The sequence below is a fragment of the Dipodomys spectabilis genome, unplaced genomic scaffold, assembly GCF_019054845.1.
Source record: "Dipodomys spectabilis isolate Male_0828 unplaced genomic scaffold, ASM1905484v1 ptg000051l, whole genome shotgun sequence".
Lineage (NCBI taxonomy): Eukaryota > Metazoa > Chordata > Mammalia > Rodentia > Heteromyidae > Dipodomys > Dipodomys spectabilis.
In genome coordinates, this window is record NW_024870728.1 from 6,914,853 (window position 1) to 6,928,770 (window position 13,918).

The following is a 13,918-nucleotide window of genomic DNA, read 5'->3' on the forward strand; positions in this document are numbered from 1 at the left end:
ATCCAAATAAATAACATGATTTGACCAAGGTCACATGAGGAGACAGGATTAGAGTTGGGATAAAAACAGTACCTCATGACTTGAGTTTAGGGTTCATGTGCATTTTGCTTTGTAAAGGATATGTGCTAGTTTGGCAGTTTATTCATGAAAGTACTTTAAGTGACTTTGAGCATACTATCTTAAGGAAATTATGTGAGCTAGGTGAAGCCAGGGCCAGGGTAGAAAAGCCACATGAATTAAGATGTAATCCAGGGACATTTTTTTCTGCAATGGCACAAATTATCTTGTCCTCTTAAGTTCTTGATCTTACTTCTTACAAAAGATTTTCTTTCTTACACCCTAAGCATTTTATTTACAGTGGTTCCCTTTCCCCAAATCATCCTCTACCTCTGCTTTATTTTTATGATACCAGTATTTCCCACATACATTATATATTCCTTACTTTTGTGTTTTTTGACCAGCCCGTCACAATAATGAAGGTGAAAGAGGGTAAGGATTTTTGTCTCTTGTTCATTGCTTGGAATTCCCATTATTTAAAATAATTTTGAGTGCATAGTCAGGGTTCAGTCTTATTTATTAAATGAATTCATGGAGACTAGGCTACTGAATTACGATATAATATGTAATCCTACTCATTTAAAATAAAGTTTAGAAAACAAATGTAATGAGCTCTTGCTAAGTTTTAGCACTTGTCAAAATGAGTTTTAAAAAATCATATTCATCACCGGGCATTGGAGGGTCACACCTGTAATCCTGGCAATTCAGCAGGCTAAGATCTGAGGATCATGGTTCGAAGCCATCCCAGGCAGGAAAGTCCATGAGACTCTTATCTGCAATAAACTACTCAAAAAAGCCAGAAGTGACACTGTGGCTCAAGCAGTAGAGTGCTCACCTTGAGCAAAAGAAACTCAAGGACAGTGCCCAGGCCCAGAGTTCAAGCCCCAGAACCAGCAGCAGAAAAAAAAAAAAAAAAGATTATGTTTACGCAACTGTGGGCAGGAGCAGGAGGGAGAAAGTGGGTAAAAGAGAAGAAAGGGGTGACATTGTCCAAAAAGAATTGTATTTACTACTTGACTTATGAAATGGTAACTCTCTGTGCAACACTTTAGTAACAATAACATTATATTAAAATAATGTTCATATACAAATGTATACTTGGATACTCTGGTTTCTCTTCAGATCGTATAAATCTTTCACCTTTTACAAATGTATACTTGGAGGGGAACTGGGTAAACTGTGCATAAGGGAAATCTGAAGAAGAATACAAACAAGGAGTGGGCTTTGGGCTTTTGTTTTCCATTTTGTATTATTATTATTTTACTATTATACCTTTAAGTATATGTACAGAGAGGTTTCAATTTAATATGCCAGTTTATGGATATGATATAAGTTGTCAGCATCACCCCTTCCATCCTTCTCCCTCATCTCTGCCAACCCCACCCATGCCCTCAATTTCCTAGTTCCATTTTCATATATGTACATTGAGTAGCATAAACATATTTACCCGCCCTTCTTCTCTCCATTCTTCTATCTCCGGCCTCTGTATCACACCCTTTCAGACAAAACGTTTGAGCTTGCTGGTATTCTTTCATTTTGTTAAACTTAATTGTTACAACATGGAAATCTACCCCTGTGTTACTATACTGAGTTAGTTTGATCGTGTGTGTGTGTGTGTGTGTGTGTGTGTGTGTGTGTGTGTGTATGAGTTTTCAAATATGTGTATATTGTTTTCCATTGTAATGTATATTTTCCTTCATGTGAAAAATCACAGGAAGGCTGAGAAAAGGAAAGGAGAAAGGCGGGAGAACAAGAAGGGCAGCCCTCAAAGTTCTACCTCTGTGGCTGGACACCCTTTAGGCATCTCTGCTTCTTGTCTGGACCCTTTACATTTTAGACAAAGAGCCTGGTAAAACTCAATTCTTTTATGTCCAGAAGTGCATTCTTTGCAGGATTGGTTCAAGAATTGTCCAGGCAGTCTGCTTAATTTCAGTTAACTGCATCATTTTTTTTTTATTGTGAAAATCCCCATACAGAGGAGTTACAATTACATGGGCAAGATAACGAGTACATTTCTTATTAAGCATTGTTGCCTCCTCTTTGTTTCCCCTTATCATCCCTTCCCATACTAACCCCACCTCCCCCCACCTGATCCTCCCCACCCTCCACCAAAGTTGTAAAGTTCATTTTTCAACATAATGACTTGTACATCTCATTGTTGCTATGGGTCCACCTGTATCCCTAATTAAACGATTTTTTTTCCCTTCCCCTCCACAAATTATACCAACATCAAATACAGTGAAAGTATGGGTTATACTGTGGGGGAGGGACATAAAAAGCAATATAGAAATCATCTTATAAATATGTTAGAAACAATTGCATGAAAGAAAAAAAAAGCATTTGAATACTTATCTTGGGGTTCATTCCCCTAACATCAACTTATCTGACCTTTTCTGCTTGACTCAGACATATACTAGTTATTGCAAATAAGGGAAACCATGGGACCTATGTTTCTTTGGGCCTGGCTTACTTCACTTACTATAATTTTTTCCAAGTCTTTCCATTGGGCATTTACCCAAATGATCACAGACAAGACCATACTATAGCTACCAGCACAACTATGTTTATTGCAGCATTATTTACCATAGCTAAGATATGGAACCAACCCAGATGCCCCTCAGTAGATGAATGGATCCAGAAAATGTGGTATATATACACAATGGAATTCTATGCCTCCATCAGAAAGAATGACAACTGCAGCATTTAATTTCAATTTCTCATCCATTCTAATGGTCATTCTCCCATCCTGAGTTCCCTTTTGCTATTTTTCTTTCTTTTAATATATATAAAGGTATTGGTAATATTAAGGTGATTTACAGAAGGGTTACAGTTATATAACTCAGGAAATGAGTACATTTCTTTTTGAACAATATCACCCCTTCCCTTGCGCTCTCCTGTCCCCACCTACAAGTTATATGGTTCATCTTCACCATAGTGTCTAGTGACATCCTTTGTCTCGCCATTCCTGTGCTCCCCTTAATCTCCCAAAACAAATCAACTTAAAAAAACAAGACAAATGTTACAGAAAACACAAGCAGCAACAAATTATTTTTTAAAAAACTCATTTCCAGTTTTTAGAATTCATTTCGATAAATATATGATCATATGCCCTTAGCTATTAAGCCTTTGTGATCCTCTCCAAATAACATCCTCCTTTGGTTTCACTGTGTGACTATCTAGAGACCTGTATAACTTATAATGTTCCTGTGTATTTTTTTTGTCTTTTACCATCCAGTGTGTTTAATTGTAGATTTATAGGTACAATCTAGTTACCACAAATGAGGGGAAACATGCAGCCTATGTGGTATAGATTTAAAGGGGAATTCTATTCCTCCACTGGAAAGAAAGACATCATACATTCATAAGGAAATTGAAGGACTTGGAAAAAATTATATTAAGTGAAGTAAGCCAGACTCACAAAAACTATTTTTCTTCAAGTTTATCTATCTTGTTGCTATCTTGGATGAAAAAAGGTCAGAGAGGGAAAACTTTATGTTTGTCATTCCGTCACTTATCTACTGATTAAAAGCTATGCCAGAAAGTGTATTTGAGGAATTACTGGGATAATTCAATATCTGTACACATTGTATAATACTCAAATCGAAGTAAATATACCTAATATCAAACACTTATGATTCGTCTTTTATGGTGAAAATATTCCAGATCCTTTTCATCAGCTTTAAAAATAAAAGCAGCCCATGATTATCTATCACCCCTCTATTCTGCAATAGCACCCCAGATCTTCTAACGTCTCAAACTACAGCCTTCATACCATGGTCTTCTTCTGTATCTCCTTCCCTGGCCCTTACTCTCCCAGCCTCTGATATACTCCATTCTACTCCCAGCTTTCAGGAAGTCAGCTCTGTTTTAGCCTTCATTGGCCCTCGCTGCCATCTTCCTACTTCTGCCTCTGACCTAGTCTTCCTTGTGTGGTCCTCAGTACCCATTGTGTCTGTGGGCATTTTCCTGGACAAATAAAACTATGGTACAGAGATAATTCAAGACTAGCAAAACAGATCAGCAAAGACTCCTAGCCAGCATCCTCATTCCGTGTCTGTCTCATGCATCTGGAGTCACATGCCCAGGACTTGTGCTCGCTATCCAGCTATCTGTGATGCCCAGGGGGCCACCTCGTCCTTTAGATTTGGCAAAAGCCCTGTCCCTGCTCTTGCTGTACAGATCTGCCCCTCGCCCATCTCTTTGTGGTTACAAAGACAGCCACAGCATTTTATTCCTCACAGCACAATTAAGTTCGTTGCTCTTTATTTTCTCCACTGCTGAAAGAGGACAAGGTCTTCTTATAATCCTAATGGACATCTGTAAAATCCCAAGAATCATGTGATTTTTAGCATGAAATGATTCTGCAAAGCACTCTAGAGCAATCGTTATTGCAAACTTCTGGTCTAAGTGTACAGTATTTGAAAATATTTGCTGCCAATAAACATTATAAATCCAGCCATCTTGTTCCATGATAGGATTTATTTCAGGCTAGTAGCTTTAGTTCTGAAGTGGTTTTCAGTGATCATCTCTTTACATCTGTTTATCCAACTTGTTTTACTCAAGGAGAAGCTTTAGGAGGCCTGAGATAAAAGGGAAAAGCCGGTATGGAGATAACAAGGGTAATGATATGAAACAAAATAGATGAGCTAAGCACCTCTGGGACTCATGTCTATCTATAATCTTGGCTACTCAGGAATCTTTGGTCTGGAGGATCACAATTCAAGGCCAGTAAGGACAGAAAAGCCAGAGAGACTCCATCTCCAAAATACCTAGAAGAAATCAAGGCTGGAGCATGTATCAAATGGTAGAGCACCAGTGTAGCAAGCAAGCTGAGCAAGCCTGAGGTCTTGAGTTCAAATCCCAGTTCTAAAATAGAAAAGAAGAGGAGAAGAATGGAATCCAGAACCAGAACAAATGGGATAAAATGATTACAAGAGGATAGCACATAAATTAAAACATCCTTCACTTAGAACTGTCAAATGATGGAAGAGGTTGCCTGGAAAAACTGAAGAATAATGGTTTCTGTGGTTAGCAGTAGATCTGGTATGATTCAGTGGCTGATTATATTAGGATTTCCTTGATGGACTAAAATAGAACAGACGTAGTAAGTGGTTCCTCCTCCATGAGTCTGGGAAAAGCTTAGACTTCTATGTCACTGGAAAGAAATGTAAAAATTGTTATGAAGAGCAAGAACCTTTTCTACTCTAAAATGGCTGATGAAGCCATCTTAACCACCGGTATGAGATGATGAGAACTGTTTTTCAAAGTACAAAATTCAGCACAGCTGATTTTTTTTTTTTGTCAGTTGTGGGCTTGAACTCAGGGCCTGGGCACTGTTCCTGAGCCTCTTTGTGTTCAAGGCTAACATTCTACCACTTGAGCCACAGCACCACTTTCAGTTTTGAGGTGGTTAATTGGAGATAAGTGTCTCACAGGGACTTTTCTGCCTGGGCTGGCTTTAAACCTCGACTCTCAGATCTCAGCCTCCTGAGTAGCTGGGATTACAGGTGTGAGCCTCCGGCACCCGGCTTGATTTTTTTTTAATGATAAATTTTCTTTCTTTTAATTATTGTCTCTCTGTTTTCTTTCAGGCTTGTAAATTTTATAGTTCCCAGTGGTATGTAGTAAACTACAAATATGAACGATATTCTGGAGACATTCGGCACCTACCCCGGTAAGAATTTGTGATTGGTATTGTTTAGGATTTTCCCATGTAGAATGTGTACTCTGCTCCGTGATATCATTTATGAGTCTGGGTACTTGACTATCATGTCAAGGTGTGTTTTACAAAATTTATAACTGAGTCAAGACAGAGGGTGTTTTGTACAACAATGTATGGTTTATACATTTGGAGTTTGGTGCAAGTTACTAATAGTCCCTCATTTAATTGATAAATAAAAATGGGCTTGGGATAGGTTTTTTGTTTTGTTTTGTTTTGTTTTTAGTTTGTGTGTTTCTGTCCGGGTACTGAAAACTGTCTTTTAGCTTTTTGTTAAGTCTGCTGCTGTACCACTTAAACCCCAAGCTCCACTTCCAGCTTTTTGATGGCTGACTAGAGATAAGAGTTTCAAGGACTTTCCTACCTGAGCTGGCTTCAAACTGCAATCCTCAGCTCTCAGCCTCGTGGGTAGCTAGGATGACAGGCATGAGCCATTAGTGTCTGGCTTTGAATTAAGTTTTAAAGTGAATCCATCCTTCCCTCATTCCGTCGGGAGCTGCCTTTTCAGTATGCAGTACAGGTGGACGTGGGCAGGCGAGCAAGGCCCAAGTATTTCTGAGTACGTTCTCTACCACATTCCATTTTTCCACTGGTGTTAAATATTTTCACTCTGCAGTGCCTAAGGTCAAATCAGCTCCATAGAAGTGGCGTCTAAAAGTTAGCAAAGGGAAAACAAACAGTTCATTTTTCCCTTGGTTCTTGGGAACCTAAGGCCTTGAGGAAAGTGACTTGGCTCTGCTTCTCTTCAAACATCACCTCCATAGAGTAGGTCATATTTACTGCCTGGCTTCCTGCCGAAGTGAAAAGCCCCAAAGCGCTGGGACTATTTCGAAGAATCCTCTGGATCCTGGGGGAATTTCTGGTGAAGAGGAGATGTGCATTAATGATTTAATGATATATGGGCTGAATGAACTGTGAAATAGCAATCTCCTTCTTTCTTTCTCTCTCTCTCTCTCTTTCTTTCCTCCTCTCTTTCCTTCTCTCTTTCCTTATCTCTTTCTTTCTTTCTATCTTTCTTTCTCTCTCTCTCTGCCTGCCTGCCTGCCTGCCTGCCTGCCTGCCTGCCTTCCTTCCTTCCTTCCTTCCTTCCTTCCTTCCTTCCTTCCTTCCTTCCTTCCTTCCTTCCTTCCTTCCTTCCTTCCTTCCTTCCTTCCTTCCTTCCTTCCTTCCTTCCTTTCTCTTATTTCTTGATGGTAATAGAGTTTGAATTCAAGGGCCTGGATTATTATCCACCTATTTTAGGATTGCTAGGATGACAGGTGTGTACCACTACAGCCAGCTTCTTTCTTTCAAGCTGAAGTCTCGTGGACTTTTCCTCCCTGGGCTATCCTGGAACTGTTACCCTTGCAGTCTCAACCTCCCACATAACTTACGATGGCAGGCATGGGTTCTGTACCAAGCTATGGGTTGAAAAAAGTTCTTCTGGCAAACGTTTCTTCCCAGGTTGGTTTTGAACTGTGATCCTCCTTTTTTTAGCCTCTTAAGCTAAGATCACAGGCCTGAGCCATAGTAGTAACCTGGCTGAACAGTAAGTTTTAGAGCACAGGATTCCTGTGCTTAAAAGAGGTGATTTGAACTGGTAATGACCAGTCTATTGGCTCATCAATCTGAGGTGATAGAACTAATCCACAAGAGGGCTGGAAAGGTGGCTCAGTGGTAGAGCACTTGCCTTGCATGCATGAGGCCTTGGGTTTGATTCCTCAGCACCACATAAGCAGAAAAAGCTAGAAGTGACACTGTGGCTCAAGTGGTAGAGTGCTAGCCTTGAGCTGAAGAGCTGAGGGACAGTGCCCAGGCCCAGAGTTCAGGCCCCATGACGGACAAAAAAAAAGAAAAATCCAGAAGAACGCTGAAAACAACTCAAAGTTAACTGTTCACTGACATGTGCCTCAAATTTTTGGATGTGTGCAGGGTACAAAATTTGGCTCCACTGTGCTGTCCTGTGTCCCCAGTGACCTCTTCTTCAGACTCGGGTCCTTGGAAGCACTGCTGTCACTTTTTGAATACAGAACGTGAAGGAGGGATGCTGGAATGGCTTTGAGGTGTCATTAGAGATGGATCCAAATGAATAGTAGCTGCTAGTGCTGCCATCACAGAAACAGGTTCATGGCGGATGCAGCAAGGGCAAAGGTCCTGTGGTGAGACAATCGGTGTGATCACAGGAACAGAACAACAGATAAGAAGGACAGAGCTACGGTCTAGAGAAGGGCTCATCAAGATGAACCAAAGACTTACTGGACCCTAGGACAAGCTTAGCTGTTTGTCTTAGAGCAATAGAAGCTTTGGGAAATTGCAACACGGATTAGACATACGATTTACCTCTTAAAGAATTGATTGGGCTAGAACAGCAACTCCTACCTATTAGTACCATCTTTGGGAGGCAAAGATCACCGTTGGAGGCCAGTTCAAAGAAAAAATTAGCAAGATCCTATCTCCACCAAGAAACTGAATGCGGTGAGGTGTTCCTGTGTTCTCAGTCTCACAGGATGCTACGGGCAGGCAGATGACTGGATGAAGTCCTTTAACATTCTACCTGAACAATAACTGGAAAGCAAACCTAGAAAGGGAGAGCCTGAGTTCAAACCCTAGTACCCTCCTCTGCCAAAAGTAAAGGAATGTTTTGTCTACTTGATGAAGATTGGCTTGCAGGGTGACCCCAGAAGAGAGCAGAGAAAGAGGAGGGGTCATGAGTATTGAAGTTTCCTCTCTGACAAATTAGGCAAACCAATGCTTCTCCAAAATACTCAGTCTTGTTTTAAAATTTCTGAACCGTTTTTAACTGCACGACTTACCCCTGATAAGGTCATATGATTCCCTTAACCTTTGTGACATCCAGGGGGTTGGTCCATACTTTTTGTAGGTGCTTTTGAAAAGCACAGCTCTTTTTGTTTGTTTGGTTGGTTGGTTTTTTGGTTTGGTTTTTTTTTTTTAGGCTGATGGCTTCCTCTTTCTGAGAAGGGTTTAGGGAAGTGGCTGTCACTTGGGATCTTTGTCCAGCAAGGGCTCTTAGTAGACTGAGGATAGAATGAGAAGAAGGGCAGAGAGAAGGAGAATGGCATTAGTTCTGTTTGAAGTAAACAGTTCCCACTGTCTTAGATCTGTGGAGTTCTTACATTCCAATAGTGTTGATCTTTTTTGTGACACCAAATAAAAAGCACATTTAAAAACTTTCCTTTGCAATATTATTCTTCTATTAGGATGATAGAAAAAGTACACCCACTTGGAACAGACCTTGAACATCACAATTGAGGTTCTCAGAGTGCGCATAGGCTCATTTCAAGGGAAGGAGAGAGAAAGTAACTGAAATATCCTTGCAAATCTCCCATATTGAAAAGAAGTAGAAGTTGATATCATAAAGGGGAAGATTAAGATTGCCCCTGAGTGAAAGACTTTAATGAACTACATGCATTCAAAATGAAAAGAAGAAGTTCTAGAACGGAACTGGCTAGCTTATCCCCTAGAATAAAGAAGACTAATGTTGGAGTGGAATTGTGTTTCTTTTTGCAAAGCTAAGCACTCCCCCTAAAGACCATACTTATCTAGGTCAGTAGTGGAAACAGGCTAATTTACTTGGGCCTTCTGAGACTGTTAGAAGTAAATCATTTTCATGCCTTCTGGATTAGAAGAATTCTCATACGGCTGTGAACAATTTAAATTGATCATTTCTTTTTATAGGGTGCTGAGCTTGCAAATTTTTTCTTTTAAAATTGCAATTATGAAAAAGCGTAAAAGAGGTTAAATGCATTCTTTAAATTGAAGAATGTATTTTTTTGACTCATAAGAACCCTGCTTTCTATGAAAAGTATGTGTTCATGGAAGATAAGGGAGGGGCACTTTATTCCCACTAGAAAATGAAGTATAAGCTGACAAACCTTAGGAATAAAACTGAACTTGGAGGGCCTAGGAGATCAGCATACCCCAGACATTCATAATGTGACTGATCTCATCAGTCCACTGATTAAAATTCAGAGATATGTAATGTAGTCATTCTTTTTACTATAGTTGATTTGATAGAAGGTATAAAGAAGAAAAGCTTCAAAGATTGTGCATATTTTGGCTGAAGAGAAAACAAAATATGGCTAAGTTTATATGAACTAAAGGTTTATCCCTCCCTCCCCTTCTCTTTTTATACACATTATATATATGGATATATGAATATACATATATCTATATGTATATATACATACATATATCCATATATATATATATGGATGTTATAGATGTTATAAATGTGTGTGTATGTATATATGGCTAAATTAAGATCATATCTTTTTTCTTTAAGTGTCTGTAGTGAGTCAAAATGTGCCAGAATATGCCATGCTATACACACATCTCTCATTTAATACCAATAATTCCATAGAACTCTGGAACTATTGTCTCATTTTACTCAGAAAATGTGTACCTTTAAGAAGTACATTGCCCTCAGCCTCACAGCTAATAACAGATTTTGAACACTCAAGTTTGCCCCCCCACTTCTGTGGGTGGTGAGGGAATTGGAGTATAAATATGAGAAAAGAGACATGCTGTGAGTTAAATTCACATTACCTTCCAACTAGAAAAGTAAGATCCCCAGCTCTGTTTTGATCTTGGGATTTCCAGGGGTACTTAGAGAACACTGAAAGCCAATGGGAAGAATTTTCAAATCAGTAGCCATTCCTTCTCATTGTTTTGGGGTTTTATTTTTTTTTTTTGCCTGATTGGGACTGGAACTCCCTACCTGACAGCCTTGCTCAGTGGCTAGCACTGGACTACCTGAGCCATGCCTCCAGACCCTTTATTGGCCTTAAAAGAGAGAGTGGCCATTGTAGAATAACCTCCAGCTTTTGAAAGTTCTTTAAGGGCATGAAAGTTGAGTCCTAGAAACAGGACTGAAAGAGTCCTCACCCTGGAGTCTCACCAAAGACCACATAGGAGCCTGTGTCTATGGGGTCACTTCCAAACCTCTTTCTCCCTCTCTCTCCCTCTCTCTCCCCCCCTCTCTCTCTCTCTCTCTCTCTCTCTCTCTCTCTCTCTCTCTCTCTCTCTGGCTCACTCGCTCTTTCTGTTTCTCTTTCCTCTCTTTCTCTGCTCTCTCTCTTCTCCCTCTCACCCTCTTCTTCCTCCCTCCTTCTCCTCTTTCCCTCCATCATTCCCTCCCCTTCCCTTTACCCTCCTTCTCCTCCTCTCTATCCCCCTCCCCCTCTTCCTTCCCCTCCTCCTCCCTCTCCCTCTCTCTCCTTCCATCTTTCATTCTAATCTCAGAGGCTTTCAGCTGCTGGATGCTTCAAGCTTTTTCCTCAGGACCTTTTTGAACCCTGACAGTTCTCACTACCAGAATGAAGTTTTCTCATATTATCACCCACTGCTTCTCTCCCTGAAGAAAGACCCTCCTCAGCCATCCAGTCTAAAGTCAGCCTCTGCCATCTTCGCCCAGATCACTTTCTTCTCCTTGATTATTTATTTGGTTTTGTTTCTGTTTGTTTATAAGTGGCAGGGGACATTATCATCTTTGGAAGCAAGAAGAGATTGTGGGAGGCTCAGACATAGATAATTAACACAGGTACCACCTCACTCCATCTTCACTTCTGTAGAGAGAGTGCTTGCTTGCTTGCCATCACTCACTTTACATAGTCCAAGAATGTAATGCGTGCTTATTAACTGTAGTCATCTTGCAGTAAAACAAATCTCTTGAAACTGATTTTCTTAGCAACTATTTTCAATCAGAGAAGTTATCATGGGCAATTATGCTCAATTTTTCGTAGATCTTCCTCCTGCCTTGGCCCATAGCTTCTTTTCTGATATGTGGTTGGTATTATTGGAGCTCTTTTATGTACCAGGTGCTACTTGGAAACTGGATCACTGAGTGGCAAAAGAACAGTCTTGATCCCAGTACTGGTGCTTCACACCTCTTAGGCTAGCTACTCACGAGGCTGAGATCTAGAGTCCAGTTTGAAGCCAGTTTGTCAGAAATTCTTGTCTTGAGATTCTTGTCTTCAATTAACCAGCAAAAACAACTCACAAAAAAACAGAAGTGGAGCTGTGACCCTAGCCTTGAGCCCAAAAAGCCAAGCACTAACTGAAGGAAGGAAGGAAGGAAGGGAGGGAGGGAGGGAGGGAGGGAGGGAGGGAGGGAGGGAAGGAGGGAGGGAGAGGTGGAGGGAAGGGAAGGGGGAAGGAAAAGGGAAGGAACTAAAAGGGAAGGGTGAGAGGGAAAGAGAGGGAGGAGAGAGAGTCAGAAACAAAGGCAGAGAGAAGGGGAAGAAAGAAAAAGAAAAAAGAAAGAAAGAAAGGGAGAAAAGGAAAGGAAAGGAAAGGAAAGAGGGAGGAAAAGAGTGACAGAAACAGAGAGACAGAGAAAGGAAGAAAAGGAAGGAAGGAAGGAAAAGGGAGGGAGGGAGAGCTTCCAAGAAAAATCACCTCTCTCAATTCACACTGCGATTCATCAGACAAACAGAATTAGGAAAACCAACAGTAAAATGAAAGGACATGTCCATACATTCTTGTCTATACCTACCCAGCTTCACACATGCTCGTCTGCAGATATTCTTAACTCATAATAAGGTCAGCAGGAATATCATCAGGGACGTCCAGAGTTGGTTGAGTTTTCATATTGGCCTCATTTATATCTTCTCTCTTACACCTTCTTAGTTATTTTTGAATCATAATGCTTAAAGAGAATTTAAAGAAAACGTTAAAGAAAAAATTTATTTCATGAAAGATTTTGGAGATATGATGTTGTTATACAGCCAATAGATAGATAGATATACATAGATATACACAATGTTTAGGAAACTCCTAAGAATCTCTTAACATTTGTATAAATTTATGATTATTCTTTGTATGAAAAAAATGAGTTCAGAAGATTTCATTTTTGGTTACTCTTTATATAATTCATTTAATATTTTAAAATGTTATGCAAATTTTCTCACAGAAAAAAAGGCTTGAGTGCACTGACTACTTCCTCTATTCTGATCTCTGGGGGAGGGAGGAATATATTTTCCCCTGATGCTGGGCCTTGAACTCTGGGACCTGGGCATTGTCTACAGACTCCTTTGGCTCAAGGCCAGTACTCTATCACTTGAACCTACAGCACCACTTCCAACTTTTCCATGATTAGTTGGAGAAGAGTCTCACAGACTTTCCAGCCTGGGCTACCTTCAAACTACAATCCTCAGCTCTCAGCCTCCTGAGTAGCTAGGATTACAGGTGTGAGCCACTGGCACCCATCTGGAAAATATTTTTATGCTACTGTTTTTATTATCACATTACCTGCCTGTCTATTCATCTATCAGCAGCACCATTTTCTTTTTTTTCCTTCTTGTAGAATAAGTTTAAAATGTCAAACACAGTCTCTTAAACACTTTTAAATGCATCCCCATTAAATAAAGATTTATGTGTTTACAGTCTGGTGTAGGGTGTTTAAAGTGAATTTTCACAATTTTACAAATCGTATGTGAACTACTTAATGACACTGGTAGATGTGTTTGCCTGAATAGCTTCCATCTCCATTGAAAACTTTATGAACACAAAATATACTGCACTTCCTCCTGCTCGGTCCTTACCTCTATGTCCTCCCCCAAAGATAGCCTTTGCATGGGTTTAGAGATAATTAGAATCATACCCTGAATATTCTTGTGCTGCTGCTGGTGTTTTATCTTCAGAGATATCCATGTTGTATGTGGTATGCTCCTTTCTGTTATGAGTAACTCTTCTTTGTGTGGAAATCTACTATAGCTTGTTTGGTCATTCTCTGTTGATGGACAATCCCTTCACCTTTGAATGGGGTTGTTCATTAATCACTTTAAATGCATAATCTTTGGTGAAATTTAGCTGTATTTTATAGGCTATCTCAGTCATCATTTCTACTTTTCAGATGAGAGGTCTGGGGAAAAAAATAATTTTGAGAATTTAGCCAGACCCACTGAAATTCATACAAACCGTCTTTTTCTCTTTTGTGCCTTAATAGTTAAGAAAGCTGTTCCCTGTCTCCTGTTTAAAAGTATGCTGTGGAAATCAGTGTTAATGGGGAAGTTGGGCTGTGGAATTGGCAGGATTGTAATCCACAGATACCAATATCAAACAAAAAAAAAAAAATGCCAGGTGCCAATGGCTCACACCTAAATTCCTCAGAAGGCTGAGACGGGAGAATGTGAGGATTATGGT

At 40.0% G+C, this 13,918-nt stretch overlaps 1 protein-coding gene across 5 annotated transcripts in view; it reads left to right on the forward strand.

Moving 5' to 3' along the window:
- The window catches only part of Dock10 (dedicator of cytokinesis 10), a 164,606-nt gene that overhangs the window by 41,691 nt on the left and 108,997 nt on the right, over nucleotides 1-13,918 (forward strand). For all 5 annotated transcript variants that reach the window (XM_042679374.1, XM_042679376.1, XM_042679377.1 and 2 more), the window contains exon 4: nucleotides 5,649-5,731. In XM_042679374.1, the coding sequence (XP_042535308.1) occupies nucleotides 5,649-5,731 (83 nt within the window). The remainder of the gene's footprint in view (nucleotides 1-5,648; nucleotides 5,732-13,918) is intronic.